This window comes from Akanthomyces muscarius, chromosome 3 (genome assembly GCF_028009165.1).
Source record: "Akanthomyces muscarius strain Ve6 chromosome 3, whole genome shotgun sequence".
Taxonomy (NCBI): Eukaryota; Fungi; Ascomycota; class Sordariomycetes; order Hypocreales; family Cordycipitaceae; genus Akanthomyces; species Akanthomyces muscarius.
Genome location: NC_079243.1, coordinates 4,784,963 through 4,801,668, shown reverse-complemented (window position 1 = coordinate 4,801,668; position 16,706 = coordinate 4,784,963). Strand labels below are relative to the sequence as shown.

At 54.9% G+C, this 16,706-nt stretch overlaps 7 protein-coding genes across 7 annotated transcripts; 3 read left to right on the top strand and 4 right to left on the bottom strand.

Moving 5' to 3' along the window:
• Nucleotides 1-241: 241 nt before the first annotated feature.
• LMH87_002999 (uncharacterized protein) lies at nt 242-1,699 on the top strand (the record flags this gene model as incomplete). The annotated part of the gene is made up of 1 exon (XM_056194548.1): nt 242-1,699. One exon carries the CDS (start codon nt 242-244, stop codon nt 1,697-1,699), a length of 1,458 nt encoding a protein of 485 aa, XP_056051475.1.
• An 80-nt stretch (nt 1,700-1,779) lies between these two features.
• Nucleotides 1,780-4,434, bottom strand: LMH87_002998 (uncharacterized protein; the record flags this gene model as incomplete). The annotated part of the gene is made up of 7 exons (XM_056194547.1): nt 1,780-2,339; nt 2,404-2,711; nt 2,767-3,111; nt 3,167-4,016; nt 4,068-4,148; nt 4,204-4,274; nt 4,331-4,434. The coding sequence occupies 7 exons, from the start codon at nt 4,432-4,434 to the stop codon at nt 1,780-1,782; spliced, it is 2,319 nt and encodes a 772-aa protein (XP_056051474.1).
• An 827-nt stretch (nt 4,435-5,261) lies between these two features.
• Nucleotides 5,262-6,164, top strand: LMH87_002997 (uncharacterized protein; the record flags this gene model as incomplete). The annotated part of the gene is made up of 1 exon (XM_056194546.1): nt 5,262-6,164. The coding sequence occupies one exon, from the start codon at nt 5,262-5,264 to the stop codon at nt 6,162-6,164; it is 903 nt and encodes a 300-aa protein (XP_056051473.1).
• Nucleotides 6,165-6,296: 132 nt separating this feature from the next.
• Nucleotides 6,297-7,279, bottom strand: LMH87_002996 (uncharacterized protein; the record flags this gene model as incomplete). Its single annotated transcript, XM_056194545.1, has 2 exons — nt 6,297-6,960; nt 7,038-7,279. The coding sequence occupies 2 exons, from the start codon at nt 7,277-7,279 to the stop codon at nt 6,297-6,299; spliced, it is 906 nt and encodes a 301-aa protein (XP_056051472.1).
• A 944-nt stretch (nt 7,280-8,223) lies between these two features.
• Nucleotides 8,224-10,190, top strand: LMH87_002995 (uncharacterized protein; the record flags this gene model as incomplete). The annotated part of the gene is made up of 2 exons (XM_056194544.1): nt 8,224-8,612; nt 8,666-10,190. The coding sequence occupies 2 exons, from the start codon at nt 8,224-8,226 to the stop codon at nt 10,188-10,190; spliced, it is 1,914 nt and encodes a 637-aa protein (XP_056051471.1).
• A 124-nt stretch (nt 10,191-10,314) lies between these two features.
• LMH87_002994 (uncharacterized protein) lies at nt 10,315-11,285 on the bottom strand (the record flags this gene model as incomplete). Its single annotated transcript, XM_056194543.1, has 2 exons — nt 10,315-11,036; nt 11,108-11,285. 2 exons carry the CDS (start codon nt 11,283-11,285, stop codon nt 10,315-10,317), a joined length of 900 nt encoding a protein of 299 aa, XP_056051470.1.
• A 1,414-nt stretch (nt 11,286-12,699) lies between these two features.
• Nucleotides 12,700-14,876, bottom strand: LMH87_002993 (uncharacterized protein; the record flags this gene model as incomplete). Its single annotated transcript, XM_056194542.1, has 4 exons — nt 12,700-13,654; nt 13,745-13,823; nt 13,913-14,056; nt 14,105-14,876. The coding sequence occupies 4 exons, from the start codon at nt 14,874-14,876 to the stop codon at nt 12,700-12,702; spliced, it is 1,950 nt and encodes a 649-aa protein (XP_056051469.1).
• Between the last annotated feature and the right edge of the window lie 1,830 nt (nt 14,877-16,706).

The following is a 16,706-nucleotide window of genomic DNA, read 5'->3' as shown; positions in this document are numbered from 1 at the left end:
CTGTGCGGGGAATCCTTGTATCTCCATCTTCGGCGTCCGGAGGCGGCCTCGGAGCCTAGCCCGCTACGCTATGTTGCGCAGCGATCAACGTTCGGCGAAGGTCCGACATCATTCGAGATGACACTAAGAGCTTCATCGTTATAAAGCCTCGAATTTTCGTGAGATTGGACTCCAATGACAGGTATCTCAAGCCACATGAGGTAGTCGTCTAAGCTGCCCAAAACCCATCTCCATAGCAATAATGGTTCACTCCGCCTGGTTCTACAGCGCCGTGGGCACTCTCATCACCACTGCCCAAGCCACTCAATACTATGTTGACTGCTCCGCATCTTCAAGCGGCTCGGGCACACTCCAGCGCCCCTGGAACACTCTTGCGCAAGTGAATGCGCCCACTTTCCAGCCTGGAGATACAATTGCCCTCAAGGCTGGCACCCAGTGCAATGGCGTGCTATCCCCCAAGGGCGTCGGAACTGCTGCGGCCGTCATCCGTATCACGAAATACACGCAAGGCGCCAGCGCGAGCACCAACCCCGTCATCAATGGCACCGGGGCCGCAGCAGCCGTCACCTTGACCAACCAGGACCACTGGCGCATCTCCAACCTCGCCGTGACCAACCCGGCCGGGCAGCTCGCGGCGCGCCAGGGCATCCACGTCACCGCCAGCGACGGCAAGACCCATACCGGTATCACCATTGACGGCAACACGGTGCACCACGTCGCGGGCCAGACCAACAAGGCCACCCACGCCACCGACTTTACCCTGTCGTGCGGCATCCTCGTCGACGTCGGCCAGGCGGGCAGCCGCTACGACAATGTGCTCGTGAGCGGCAACGACGTGTCCGACTGCGGCGGCGGCGGCATCAAGGTGCGCGTCGGCGCCATGAACAACCTCGGCTACCAGGCGCACGTCACGCAGAACGCGATTCGCGCGTGCGGCGGCGACGGCATCATCATCTCGTACAGCGACACGCCGCTCATCGACTACAACACGGCCGCCGACCTCGGCACCGGCGCGTACCCGTGGACCGGCGGCAACTTTGCTGGCATGTGGGTGCTCGGCGACCACAACCCGACCATCCGCCACAACGTCGTCACCGGGAGCATCATGTCGGCCATCGACAGCGAGGCCTTTGACTGCGACTGGGGCAACACGGGCAACTGCACCGTCGAGTACAACTTTAGCCGCGACAACGCCGGCGGCGCGTTCCTCAACTGCGACGGCTGCGGCACGTCGGGCGGCGCGGACCAGATTGTGCGCTACAACATCTTCCAGAACGACTGCCGCTTCTACAGCAACGGCGACGAGCCGACGCTGTACTTTTACCAAAACGTGCTGTACTGCGACGAGGCAAATTTCAACATGACGCTGCCCCTCAACACGCAGTTCACCAACAACATCATCGTGGGCAACGGCAAGTCCTCGCTGCCTGCGCGGAGCGGTATCAGCTGGGCCTGGAACGTCTTTCAGAACGTCAAGCCCCCGACCAATAACGGCATACAGGGGGATCCAATGTTCGTGAACCCGGGGTCCGGAGAGGATACCCTGGCTTCGGCTGCGGGGTACCGTCTCAAGAAGAGCTCGCCCGCGCTGGTCAACGGGCAAGTGATTTTGGGTAATGGCGGGATCGACTTTTATGGAAATCCCGTATCGCAGACATCAAAGCCGAATAGGGGCGCGTACAATGGTCCGGGTGTTTAAATGATTTACTAGTTACAGTAGTTTGCGTAGCAATACATGACTTGAGAGAAAAGCACACTTGCATAGCGCCCACGTAGAAGCTACTTGGACTGGCTCTGATCAGGCTGTCCGCGCAGCCGCCTCCCATGCTCACGCGCCCTCGACTCGAGCTTTCGCAGCTCCGCCATAAAATCAAACTCCACCGCTTCCTGCGCGCCCGCTTCCGCGGCGTCGCTCTCAAGCTGGCTCTGGTCTGCTCTCGGGCTTTGCAGCATTGGCGGCTGGCCATCCGTCAGCAGATTCCGATCAAATTCGACCGGTGACTCCTGATCCAGAAAGTTCATGCCAAACACGCTGCCTCCGCTCGAGGGCGATGTGGAGAAATGCTGCAACATGGCGGAAAAGTCCACCATGTTCATCAGGGTCTGCTCGTTGGAGGCTGCCAGCTCTGCCCCTGGCGTAGCGCCCGTCGCCGCGACCTTGGCTCCGCTACCTTCGTCGGACTCTCTCTGTGCAATGAGCGCCTTCCGAAGCCTCATTGCCGGATCTTCCGTATCGTGATGCGCTCCATTGTCCTTTTTGTTGGAAATTCGGTTGGACACCTCCTGGAGCAGTGCAATGAGGGATGTGGTGGTTTCAGACAGCCTAGTAGTATTCCAGTCTTGATAGCAGGATTGAATCAGCATGTTGAGCGCATGCATGAGCAGCCAGTAGGGGCAACTTACGAAGCAGTACCTTGGCGGCAATGTACAAGCAAAGTGCAAACTGGTGCGGTGGGATTCCAAAACTTGCATCCAAAAAGCGCCGTGCAATGCGATCGATTTTAATGGAGGCCATTACGCAGGCTTCCTTGGACGCGCCGGACACAAGCGAAGACAACCACGCTCGCGCTTGGCGTGGCGGCTGCGCAAGGCGACTGTGGAGGCTTATGATGGCAGCGTTGTGTGTCATGTGCGCAATCGTCAAGTTTGGATCGATGTAGCCATCTATTACGCGCACTTCCCGCCAGCGGTGCGTCAAACACAGCTCCCACCTGGCCCACGTCAGCATCTCCGGCTGCGTAGAGTTCACATGAGGCTCAAACCTACTGGAGGAGTCTTGAATCGAGCTGTCGAAATTTGTGTAGCCAATTCGAGAGCTGCGAAGAGCTGTCTGGCTCAAGAGGATGCCGTTCGTGAAACTTGGTGACCAGGTAAAGCGATTCTGTGGCTTCAATTGTATAGGCCAGGCCACCAATTCCACTTGGTCCTTCAGAGTCGTTGTACGCTGGGGGGAAAGGCGCGTCATCAGTTTCGGCCGCAACCTCCATGTCGTCTTCGACTTGCTCGTGGATTTTGAAAAAGGACGTCTCCACGCATTGATCGAGCTCCCACATGCACCCGTCACAGGGCAAGCGTCTCTGTATACTTTTGCTGGAGATGTTGGGGCTTGATCTACATTTTGTGTAAGTAATTCTTTCACTCGTCTTTCGTCGTTTAGAGGTCTTACCCGGTCGCAATGCTACAGAATCTGTCCAGGAGGAACGCTCCCCAAAATACCCGACGTCGCTCTTCGACTTCCACCCACGCAGTTGGCGGCTCAAGTGGCTCCGTGGGTTGTGAGAAGAATGCAGACAGATGGCTGTCCTCACTCTTTTCTTCTGAAGTAAGTTGCAGCCCCTCAATTTTGCGACATATAATAGAGACTAAAGACCATGGTGAGCGGCTCACGCCTCGCTTGATGGTATCAAAAGCGACAAGTATCAGAGCTTGCACAGCCTCCTTTGAGCTGCTCTCTATAGCCGAGATAATAATCTCGTGGCGCAGACGCGAAAGGTGGCTGTCCATTTCTTCGGCCTGCGCAGTCTCCGGTGATACACCGGTATATGGCAAAGCCATAGCAGTGATGGCCTGCAAGACTAGAGTGATCCCCGGTAATCGTTCGGGTTCCCGCGCTCTTCGCAGAAATGTAGCGGGATGCAATACTGGTATCCAAGGATGAATCAACTTGAAATAGACTTCCAGTATCGTCTCGACAGGCGCAAACTGCGGCGTCGGATACACAGCAATCGTCGAGGTGCGCGTCCTCTTCTGCGGAGGATCATTGGAAGTCTCGGAATCCTCTTTGTTAGCTCGCTTTTTTCTCGCTGAGGGCGCTTCAGTAGTCTCAGTCGCGTCATTTTCTGTGCTTCCAATCGAAGCTACGACCTCGGACAGGGCTTGCTTCACTCTATCGGTAGAGGCAGCGAAGTCGGTAGAGGCAAAGCCTTGGAGGCAAGAGCCATATTTAATGGAACTTTGGCCTTTCATGAACTGCTGCATCAAAATACTCTGACCGAGAAACATGTTCTCAAGTGTGTCTGTCAACTCCATTAGCTGGGACATGATGATGGGTTATTTCTCCAACTGACCAAGTCGATGGCTCAGACGCTCTATGACGCCAATCTTGACGCCGCCTTTGGATCGTTTGTCTTCATACACGCAATCCACACCTAAGATACGCCAAAGTATGAGCACAGCGAATGCTACAGTAGATTCCGCACTCACCTGACTTGAGGCACTGAGTGCATGGTTGTTGTCTGGAGCACTTTGCCTTTTTTTTGCGGCAGAGCTGACATCTGTAGTTGGGCGAACTAATCAGCATTGGTCGAGCCTTGGGTTGGCTTGCACTTACGCTGGTGTCTCATCCGAAATTCCTCCCGGCAGACCCTGGTTTTGGGGGAGTTCTTCCCAGTCCATCTCACCCATTTGCGGCTCGGCATCAACGGATTGCGACATCAATTACTTCGAAAAGGCTTCGCGGTGTGTGAGCTCGATAATTAGACGATCTTGGTTACCCTCCCAAGACATGTAAGAGACCAAGCTCGCGTCACCTCCGCCTCGAGGCGCCCATGCTGCCAAATAGCCACTGAGCGGAGATTGAGCAGCAGCCATGCTACTACTGAACGTGGCGCTTTCCCAGTTTCCGGGGATTGTTGCAGTGAGCCACTCACACGGCGGCTGAAGAGCCCCCCACAGCATTAGTTAGTTGGTTAGTTAGTGTCATGCGGAGAGGATGGGCTCGGCAATTCGCGAAAGAAAGGCCATTGCACAAACTTGCCTTTAGTCAAACGCCACCCACGACTCATGGTCTACTCAGTGTGAACAAGGGGCAGTGAGCTCACTACAAGATTGCCAAGGTCAACAGTTCCGACCGACTTGTCCTTGTACGTCGTAGATGCTACCCTACACACAAAATTGTGTTTCTGTAGGAAGACGGACGAGGCAGTTCTGTCTCGGATTGAGATGTGGGTGCTTATTTTCAATATCAAGTATTGAAAGAGAAGCTTTGTTGGATGTATCGCTGAATCGCAGCTCGGTTGATGACGTGGGAAGCGTTGGATTGAAATTGAATCTGTCAAGGCTGTGGGGGTGGATAATTTTGGAGGGCGATTTTGCTGTGGACACGCCTAGCAGCTAACCAGCTTTCCACATGTAACATCTCACAGTTCTCACGGGGACAAAAGGACAGCCTTGCCCGAGCCCTTTATTTTTCAACGTCCCTGGAGCTTCAATTTACCCAATTAAACGATTCTCGAGCATCTCCATTCCTCACAGCTACTGGCATGGCCAGCACACTTGACAGACCGCTCCCATCGCGGGGCAAGCCATCCGCCTTCCACCTCTCTTCAGACTCCTCCGACGCCGACGCCGATGACGACGCGCCGCTGCCCTTCCCCGAGGCTCTCCCTCGCTCCGACTTCATCACACCCGAGTTCGACCCCGCTGCGTACCTCTCCGCGCTGCCGCACCGCCACCAGACGCTCGAGGACCTGCGCGCCGACCTGCGCGACCGCAGCGCCGCCATCAGCAACGAGCTGCTCGAGCTTGTCAACGCCAACTCGACGACGTTTCTGTCCCTCGGCACCGACCTCCGCGGCGGCGACGACAAGGTCGAGGACGTCCGCGTCGCGCTGCTGGGCTTCCGCCGCGCCGTCGAGGACGTCAAGGCCAAGGTGGTGACGCGCCGCGCCGAGACGGACGAGCTCACGACGGAGCTTCGCGGCGTGCGCAGGGACGTTGAGCTCGGGCGGACCATGGTCGAGGTCACGGAGCGCCTGGCGTCGCTGGAGGAGAGGCTCGCGCTCAGCAGTGCACCGCCCAAGCCGACGGACGGAGAGGAGCAGGCCGACGACGAGGACGACGAGGACAGCGTGGAAGAGGACGAGGACGAAGACGAGCAAATGCAAGGACTGGTGGGGAGTACACCGGCTGCGCTGATGATGCTGGCGCGGGACTATAACGCTGCCGAGGCGCTACTGCGGTCGCTTCCAGTGCTGGCCTTTATAGCAAAGATGGAGGCGCGCCTGGTCAAGTGCCGGAAAACGTTGCTACTGGACCTTAACACTGCGGTAAAGGAGAGTCGGAGAGCGGGTGCGTCGGCACAGGACAGAGTGCTGAAATATCTCGCTATATATAGAATATTGGGTGCTCAGGACGAGGCCGTCACGGCCCTCAAAACGAAGTAGATACCGATCACGACATTTAACGAATTTCACATCTGCAGTCCTTGTTTAATGTGCTTTCCATCGCTGATGCTATTTATTCAGTGGCTTAGATATTATACAGGTAATACACAGTGCTCCCCTTTTTATGCTGTTTTACATGGCACCCGATAATTGCTCAGCGGTGACCGTCTCGTCCTCATTCACCAGCTTGCCGCTCAAGCTGACGGCAGGTCCATTGGTCGTGCTCAGGACGACATCATGGACCTCCTTGTGCGACTCCTCCGAAATCTCGGCGCACTCGAGCTTGATCTTGGCTAGCACGGCGGAGATGTTGGCCTTGAGCTGCTCCGGCGTGTGGCCGAGCTGGCCCACCGCCAGACGAACCACGCCCATGCGCTCGCGGTAGTCGGCCGAGCCGGCGGTGTCGCGGATCGCCTTGCCCACGTCGGTGACGACCGTCTTCATGCGCGCAGAGGGCATCAGGCCCTTGGGACCCAGTATGCGGCCCAGGCTGGCCTTTTGCAGCGCCTTTTCGCTGCTCTCGTGGCACAGGAGGCGGTCAAAGTTGATGTTCTCCTTGCGAATCTCCTCGAAGAGCGACGCCTCGCCGACAGCGACAGCGCCCGCGGCGGCGGCAGCGGCAGCCACCTCGCTGCCCTCCTTGCAGATGACGGCGATGCGCCAGTCGGTGCCGACGGGGTGTGGTAGGCGCAGGCTGCTCTTGACGACGGGGCCGTTGCGGGCGGTCTTCAGGTTGATGGCAAGATCGTATTTGATGGAGGCGGGAGGCTGGCCGACTTCGTATGCGCGGAGGATTCTGGATCGAGTTAGTTTGCTTGCCTTGATCGTGCCAGAGCTGTCGCGTGACGTTGGCTGCGTGCAATTGCGTCGTACCTCATGGCCTCCACGAGTGAGAACCTGGGAAACTCGGTCTTGTCGAGGTTGTGGCGTCTGAATTCCTTTGGCACAGACTTCTTCTTGGCTGGACCCTTTTTGATGCGGACAACCGAAGCATGGCGGGCTTGCGCCAGGGCCGCTGGGGCCAGGCATCGCGGCACCATTGACGCCGTTGGCCGGGAGGCCTGGGAAAGGCTCAGCCTGGCCACCGAGGCCAGGCATTTATCGACAGGAGCCATGCTGTATTGTGTGTGACGTGCGTGGTTGAATATAGAGCTAGTCGCAGCTCCTGTCGCAAAATGGACATGGCATCTTGAAAAAAAGTTTGTGCCTGGAAAGTTAGGCCGGACAAAACTTATCGATAGCCGCCAGACAGGGTGTAATAGCAATCAACCGTCACCAGAAAATAGCTACAGATAGAATAGTTGAGAGGGAAGCTTACATATAGCTTTGAATGAAATTAATTTGCATTGAAAAAAATCTCCTGCGTGATTTGAGGCGAATTACAGCTGTTCTTCTGTATTTGGCTAGCTCGTGTGCCTGAGGGTGACTTGGGCTTACACGGGCAGTGAGTGCAGTGAGAAGCGGCTGAGCGCTAGGGCCGAGTTGATTTTGTTAAAAATCGAAGTAAATTGCTTTAGTTATCACTGGCAGACTAGGACGCTTCTAGAATGTCATGGAGGAAGTAATAAAATCGTGGCGCCTATTGTTTCGGTAGAGCTTCCACCGCCGTTGAGACGCTGCCAAGCAGCTGTTCTGCAGGGCATCACGTTGTTTGAAAAGTTCAAATACTTCTTGGGCAGTAAGTTTGGATACATATGGTTCATAACCGTCTTGATAAGATTCTCAAAAGTCGTCATACAAAGCTGAGTCGCGTCCCACTGTCGGGACTTCGCCAAGAGAGCCTATACGAAATAGTCACACCAGCACTGGGAATTAAACGAAATCAACTATCTCGTATTGTACTCTATTAATACTTTCAATGCTCTTTTAGAGCCTGCTCCCAAACGCGCAGTGCTGGACAGCTGCAGCTGCACCATTGGCTAGCCAAATGTGTGTTACCCCGCCAAAAAACCCCTCCATCGAGCCCCCCACCATCAAACGAAAATCCAGTGACTCAAAGCTTGACCTCATCCATTCAAACTCTCCCGATCGACTTCATTGCGCGACGACTACAATCACAATGAGGCACGACGAGCTCGAGACCGTGGCTGCCAGCCTCGGCGGCGATTTCCGCTCCATTGAGCCCCATCTGCGCAACATCGACAAGCATCTGACGCTACGAACCTACCTCGATGGCTACACCCTTGGACCCCTCGACACCAAGGCCTGGCAGAGTCTGCGCGGAAACAAGGCGGCTATGGGCTTCATCCGCAAGAACACGCTCGCAAACTTGTCTCGCTGGTTCAGCTACATTGAGCAGGCGCACCCTGAGCTCGGACAGGAGGCCAAGGCCGCCGATGCCGCCTCCAAGGCCAAGACGGCTGCTGCCAGCAAGGCTGGTGCCAACTACAACCTCGCTCTCCAGGATGCCGACCAGGGCGTCGTCACACGTTTCCTCCCCGAGCCTTCGTAAGCTTCAAACACGACCCACGGCGTCCCCCCATACGTACTGACTGCTGCAGTGGCTACCTCCACATTGGACACGCCAAGGCTGCCCTCCTCTCCGACTACTTTGGCCATGTCGCCTACAAGGGCCAGATGCGCCTCCGCCTTGACGACACGAACCCCTCTAAGGAGAAGCAAGAGTTCCAGGACGCTATTGTCGAAGATCTCTCCCTCATGGGCATCAAGCCCGACACCATGACCTACACCTCCGACTACTTCGACTACCTCTACGACATGTGCATCAAGCTGATCAAGATGGGCAAAGCCTACGCCGACGACACTGACCAGGAGACCATGCGCGACGAGCGTATGCACGGCCGCCCCTCGAAACGCCGCGAACTATCTGTCGACGAGACTCTGCGCATCTTTGAGGAGATGAAGAAGGGTAGCGAGGAGGGTCTTGCCAACTGCATCCGCGCCAAGCTCTCTGTGGACAACCCCAATAAGGCTATGCGCGACCCCGTCATCTACCGCTGCAACGTTGCGCAGCCTCACCATCGCACCGGCAGCAAATGGAATGTGTACCCCATGTACGATTTCGCCTGTCCCGTCGTCGACAGCCACGAGGGCGTCACCCACGCCCTCCGCTCCACCGAGTACACCGATCGCAATCCCCAGTACCAGTGGTTCATTGATACCCTGGGTCTCCGACAGGTACACATGTGGGATTTCTCCCGCCTCAACTTCATCAAGACCTTCCTCTCCAAGCGCAAGCTCGCCAAGCTTGTCGACAGCGGCAAGGTCTGGGGCTGGGACGATCCTCGCATGCCCACCATTCGCGGTGTCCGCCGTCGTGGTATGACTGTTGCCGCCCTCCGTGACTTCATCATCAAGCAGGGCCCTAGCCGTAACATTGTCTCCATGGACTGGACCACCTTCTGGGCTGCCAACAAGAAGGAGATTGACCCTATCGCTCCCCGTCACACTGCTCTCCTCAAGAAGGACCTAGTCAAGGTCGACCTTTCTGGCTCCGAGACCCCGTCTGGCGTTGTTGTTGAGGAGCGTCCTAAGCACCCGAAGAATGCCGATGTCGGCAACAAGCAGGTCTACTTTTCCCCTCAAATTTACCTTGACCAGGCCGATGCCAAGACGTTCAAGACCGACGAGGAGATTACTCTCATGGGCTGGGGCAATGCCTTTGTCCGCGACATTGCCTCTGGTAACCCTATCTCCAGCCTGAAGCTGGAGCTCAACCTCAAAGGCGACTTCAAGACAACTGAGAAGAAAGTTACTTGGCTGTCGGCTCAGGGATTCGATTTGGTCCCTGCTGAGATGTGGGAATTTGACTACCTCATCACCAAGGATAAGCTTGAGGAGGAGGATAACCTCGAGGACTACCTTAACCCCAACACTGCTAGCATGGAAGAAGCTGTCTGCGATCCCGGTGTTGGCAAGCTCAAGAAGGACGACATTATTCAACTTGAACGCCGCGGTTTCTTCCGCGTCGACAAGGGTCTGAGCGACTGGGCTGAGGGCGAGGCTGGCGAGAAGGGACCCCGCGTTGTCCTGTTCGCTATTCCTACTGGCAAGGGCGGAAAATAAATGAAAAAGTAGAATGCATATACATGAATAAAATGATTTGATAGGACCAAGACTATGTACATTACATATCCGTGACGTGCTTTTACATACTAGCTTTATACATGGAGCCGTGCTTCTGCAGCATTCAAGGCAAGCATGTGAGCATGCTCTTGAGCTTGTCGAGCACAGCCTGCTGCTTAGCAACATCATTGCTAGTCGTCTTGTCTTTCGCATCACCAATACTGACCGAGACATAGCAGCCCTTTTGGTCATGCACATGGTGCTCCGTGGGCAGCCTGTCACCTCCGCACCACTGCACGTCCTTGGGCGAAAAGATGCCCGGGTTGATGCGACTCAGCACCCACTTGAACGACGCGGCATCCGGACAGCTATCGTCCACGTCCGGAAAATTGACGTTGAGGAAGACGTCGTCGGGCAGGTACGGCTTGCCCGCGGCGACGACGGCATTCGTCAGGTTGGTGGCGAGCTGGGCGTAGACCTCGCTGACCTTTGGCACGGGGCTCGTGTCCCAGCGCAGGCGGCCGTCGTCGGCGCCTGAGAAGGCGAGAGCCGGTATGCGCGCCGTGTGCGCGGCGTAGGCCGCCGCGCCGACGGTGCCGGAAAAGGGCACCGCGAGCCAGAGGTTGGCGCCGACGTTGGGGCCCGACACGGCGAGCTCCGGCGCGGCGCCGTCCCACAGCTGCGGGCCAAACGTGTCGATGCCGTACTTGATGGCCGTGACGGGGAACGAGTTGACCCAGTTGAGGTCCGGCCGGGTGGCGTTGTGGCCGACGGGGCCGGAGTTGGGCGGGCACGAGTCGTATTCGCAGGGTTCTTTGCGGTCGGTAGGCGGTTCGTCTCTGGAGGCTGGAGCGAGAGAGAGAGAGAGAGTCTGTGTTAGCATGCTGCGCAAAGTGAGTCAGGCATGGGGAATGTACAGCTGCCGGACTTGTCCTCGGCGGGACACGAGAGAACCACGTCGTGGCCAGAGGCGCGCAGGGCATCCTCAAAGGAGCGCGCGTAGAGCTCAGCCCAGCCGTCGTCGTTGCCCTGCACGATGCGGATGCCGTGGACGGCGAAGGCCTGCAGAATAGCGAGAGCGGCGACCGTCTTCATGGTTGCGACGGGGAGCTGCGGTTGTTGCTGCTGACGCGAGTTGGGAAGAGTTGCCTGGTCGTTGCTAGCTAGGTAACTAGTCGCAAAGCGCCGAACAGTAGAGCACTAAAAACGGCAGCGGCAAGGTTGCAGAAACAGGGACCACGAGCATTTAAATACTGCCTCAAATATCGTGTCGAGCCACCGACGACCTGAACTTAATCCGCCCGGGCCGGGTCCTCCAAGAACCGTGCGGTGCCGAGGCGCCTGTAAGCTGACCTGACTATTGCCCACGGCCACATGGCCACCCGCCGTACGAGCCCACATGAAGACGTACCAATGGGGCCGTCCAAGCACCGCCGCCCGCCGTCTCGCCGGAGGAGACACCTGAAAATAGTCAATGCTGCGAGGATCTGGTTGATTGGAGGGCTGGTCCGCGCCCAGCGGTGCATAGCGCTATCGTCTCCGCCCCCGGTGGCGCTTCCAGTTAGAGCTCATGCGAGATTAGTTATGGGGGCCTCGGAGGGCCGGGGTGATATATGAATAGCAGCTTAAACAAAACATGAAACTTCGTCACTTCAGTTTCCCTTCCTGTACAGGATCCTGAGCCGCCGCTGCTCTAACCGGAGCTCAACAGAGCTGCTCCCTGAGCTACACCAGGTTTACACTGAGCAGACACCGTGCGGCCGGTATACTCACACACTGTTCGCATCGTCGTTGATTCTGATATGCATAATACTGTACTTTGCAGTCACGGCTAACAGACATGAACTTGGGCTAATCACTCGGCGGTACTCCAACTTGAAGGATTGTTGAAACATAGTTGAAACTCCAGGGAACCTTCATTTGACGTCTGCCTGCCATGAGTTTCGTGCAAAAAACACAATTCCGCTCATTAGTTTCCGAGTGGCAGGCTGCGCGGCGAAATCATCACGGACGCATATCTAGACCGAGACGTAACGCCGGACCGGGACATACCTCTGATACCCTCGCGGGTACTTCCCCGGATGAAGACAGTTTTGGTGTCGCTGATCAATGCGCTTTGCAGAGCGATCAAGGAAGGAGGCCAAGTCAACAGGTTTGTCACCAGCTGCTGGCCGTGGGTAAGACGCGAAGAAATTCCAGCGGTCCCCTGCCTCGAATCCCACCACTGTCGATACTAAGTCTAGTCATTCGCTTATTGGGAGATTTAGGCTTAGAATATAGAGACTGCGAAGTGTGCTTAATGTTGGGGAAGAAGTAATGCCATCCAAATATCCTGACAAGCTAAAGGAGTCAGAGTGATTGAATTAACAAAAAGGCAATTCCAATTAAATCAGATTATAATTCTCCAATTCTAAATCAAATCAAATCAAATCTGGAGCCAGATTTAAGTCGATATATTTGAAAGTCTATTTAAAATCCGTGTACCTCTAATACTCCCGGCCATGGCTGATTAGCACCCCTTAGGCTTGTCTACTCCCCAGGTAACTGACACTTCCACCTTGCCGTACTCTCCTGCAACTACCCTTTTTTCCGAGCCCGACACCTGTGGACGGAATTCTTCAACTCCGTTCGCTATCTGGTCGTTGGAAGACCAGTCGCCGTCATGGTCCCAAAGATCCACATGAATTTTGAGGGTATCGAGCATCGGAACGGCCATTATAGCCCTCGATAACGGGATGACTGCATCAGGGTATACCTCAATGCTGTTGCCGCCCTCCTTGTTGAACAGGTCGCGCTGGACAAAGCGGCTGGATACTCTGACTCTCCCAAAGACGTCGGCGGGTTTCTCTCCGTCTCCATCGAGCATAATTATCTGGACCACCGCCTTTGTCGCACTGCTCATCACGATATAGTCCACGGTCGCCTTGCCGTATTCGCCGCTAATCTCTTTCTGGATGGGGACGTCGTAGTCGTTTGTCGGATCGTGGGCTTTCCATGAAATCTTGCCCTTGCTAACTTGGTCGTGCGGAGACGCGTCCCTGTCTCTGTCCCAGAGATCCAGGTCGATGACGAAATCCCCATTTGCCGCAAGAGGCCGGGATGTGCGCAGCTCGATCATGTCTCGCGGCTCGACAGACACGGAATCGTCCTTTGCGACATTGTAAATTACTTGAGAGCCCAAGTCATCTGCAGCATCGATGCGGCCGAAGAGGTCACCTGGCGATTCCCCATCGATGTTGTTGATCATGACCCAGAGGATCTCGGCCAATGGGCGGGGCTTGGCGATGCAGACATCCGGCTCAGTTATTTCAATAACTGGTGGCCTTTCAATCTGAGTTTCTGGGCTGGTGTTTTCGCAACGAATGGAACTAATCATGTTGTCAAAGCGACCCTCATCGAACTCGTCCAAGCGATCGTTGCCTGGAAAAGAGGAATGAAATGAGGCGCCAGCGCAATTATAATCACTGATAGGTCGTTAGTTTTGAAGTCATTCATGTTTGCAAACATCAAAGTTAGTCACGACGGAATTGTCCGACTGTATTGAAAGGTCTTACCCAAAGAACTGGCATATTCCAGCGGATGCGCCAATAAGAATCGTAGACGCCCTGTCATTCCATCCCGAAGGAATAGAAACTATGAAGATATTTCGATTAGCAAAGGGGTTTTATTTACTTTCATGAGCTGTTTACGTTATCAATAGGTACTAGCCGAAGGAAACTTACCGCAAGATTGGGGAGGTGTCGCTATAGTGATGCATTCTCCGCCGGATTGTGGCTTGTCGCACACTCGAACAGTAGGTTCCTTATTGTCGGCCTTGTCCTTAACTGCAGCCGCAAGTCTACCACAGGCTTTCTTATTGAAGTTGCCTATACTGTGTTAGATCGGGTACAGCTTTGTCGAACAATCTGACATACTGGTTGTATCACGGCGGTCTACCATGTTCCATGGAATAGATCTTTTCAGCTCATCACGTTTCCACGACACGACAACTGCTGCCAGCGCCATGGCACACTGCGCCGCGCTTGCAGCACCCTGGCCCAAGGCAGTTCGTAGATGACCCGGGATTTCAATCGCTGACCAGTCGAGGCTGCTGAGTGTGGTCTGATCTGCTGCTTCTGTTTGGGGTCCATGTTCTCTGATGTACTGCCTCAGATTGCTGGCTGCAGACTGTCCTATATATGCCTCCCAGGATCCGTGACGTCCTTCAACAGCACTTTGGAGCCCAGCAAGCTGCGGCTGGGCGCCGCCAGGGTCTGTTGAGTCTGGACGAAAGTCGGGATTTCGTGTGAAGCGGCCCAACTGGCTGATAGGATCCTCTGCACCCAGGACGCGATTCAGATCGGCGGCACGCACCTCGTACCAGCCTAGGACTTGGCCCCATGGAATCCCTTGAACGGCAGCCTGTTCTTGTTGGGCTGGGTAGGGAGAAATATTCTCCAAAGACAAGTTCACATCAACCATGGCCCAGTTGGTGCGGATCCGGTAGAGATAGCCAACTTCTTGTGCGTGTTCTGGCGAAGGACGAACAGCAAAGGTGATGGCACCAGTAAGCGATGAACTCGTCGACACATACTGCGTGACGTCTCTAGTTCCACCTGGGTTGTTGGTGTGCGTCCAGAGACTGCTTCCTGCTTCAAGCTGCTCAGGTGTCAGTTGGTCAAGCAGCTGAAAGCCTCGTGCCCACATTCCACCAGCTCGTTCAATGTCGATTGGAGACCTGCCGGGCTTTCCGTCGCGAGTTTTGCCAGTTTCACCACGCCATACAAACGGTGGCTTTCCGGGCGGCGCTCTAGCTCGTATTACTCCAGGAGTCGCTGGTGGAGGCGCTCCGTGGACATGACAAAAGAATGAGAATATGGCCGCTAAAAGAAGCGGCAAAAAATATTGGCCCTTCATTTTGGTTGAATGGCTATAAAGGCGAAGGTTTTGTTTCTCTTGTGGGAAATACGAAACTGAAAGAACAATGTACACTGGATTATATATACTTTTTCTGTCTACAATAGATCGAACACTTCCCGCGGACTGGCCAGAATGTGGGCCCTCTTTCACAGAAAGATTCCATATCAAGCTTTCGAGATTGTTAACCCGTCTATACGGGCTATCCCCCGGCAAATTAGAATGCCGGCAGCTTATTATAGCTCAACACATAAGTAGCGCAATAACCCTGCTCTTGGTGGAATAGATTTTCTCTGTTCGCAACTACTCGACAGGATAAATCGCCTCATGTACACTGAGTAGCCTGAAAGTTGGTCACGGCGGTGCTTGGCTCCAAGGTACCGGAGCAGTCAAAAGCGGGTAATAAGCGAACACACCGCAACCTATATAGAGTAAAGTGACTTGGAAGCCGAGTCAGATACTATAGCCACGGTAATCTTGAGTGTTTTATTTTATAGCCTTAAACGTTAATTAGTGGAACTACTGACAGATCAAGGCAGCGATGCTTTTTCCCCGCACGTGCATCGTACCTAGTACTTACATCAGGCGACGTAATCTCCGCCAAGTGAGGCTAAGCACTACGACAATATAATATGAGAAAAGCAAGCACAGAGAGGTTAGTAGGGAGTTGCCAACCTAGCGCTGGAAAAGCTCTCCAGCGGCAATCAGAATCACTCCAGAGAGAGTCATGGGGTAGCACTTACGAAGGGCAGTTGCCCGGCCTGCCCGTGAACTCGAGGGTCGATAGTTGCCGGCCGCTAATAAAGGCTACGTCTTCTTCGCTACTTGTATATAATTTGGCTCCGTTTCGCGTTCGGTTGCGGCTGCTTGATTCTCTAAATTACTGGTCCACTTCTTAAGGCTGTACACCAGGAACTCGTCGGCTGTCGTCCGCCAAGAATGCGCATGAACCCGCGCAGAGTGGGTTAGAAAAATGCATCTCTATCTAGACTGCTGTGCGACATAATACATTGAGTACTAAGTAGATGGAGTTGACGGTGCAGCCACCCCCGCTCTTCTCGGCGGCTCCGTGCGTGCCTGACTTCTGACTATAAAACTCATGCTACTTTTTTTTTTCCAGCGCCAGCGCAATGCCGAGTTTAAAAGAAGTCCTGCATTTTGACGCCGTCTTTAACCCTGTCCACAAGGCAGAGTTCCCTAGGCAGGAATACAAAACTTGCCCCTGAGTTCCGAGTGGATTCTGAGGATGCACCACGCGACTTATCTTCTGAACCGTTTCTGTGAGAAGTGGTGCACAGACGGCAAAAGTCAACGGCTGATCCGAGTGGCATGAGCGGGTTTCGTGCGTAAATTAGTACAGCTGAGAAATCATGTTCTACACTGCATCGGCTAAATGCATCGCCCACAATCCTCGGGGGCAAGCCAAGTTGTCGAGTCGTCTACCCGTGAGAGCCTCCTTGCCGTTCAAAGCGGACTATACGACAGCCTTGTTCCTGGTTAGGCCCTAAGGAAGCACGCCCTGTCACTGACAAGGAAGAGCCGACATCCCTTGCAAGTGAAGAGAGTCGGACCGGCTCTGCAAGACAAGAAAAGCCAACCAAGAGCAAGTGAAGGACGAAA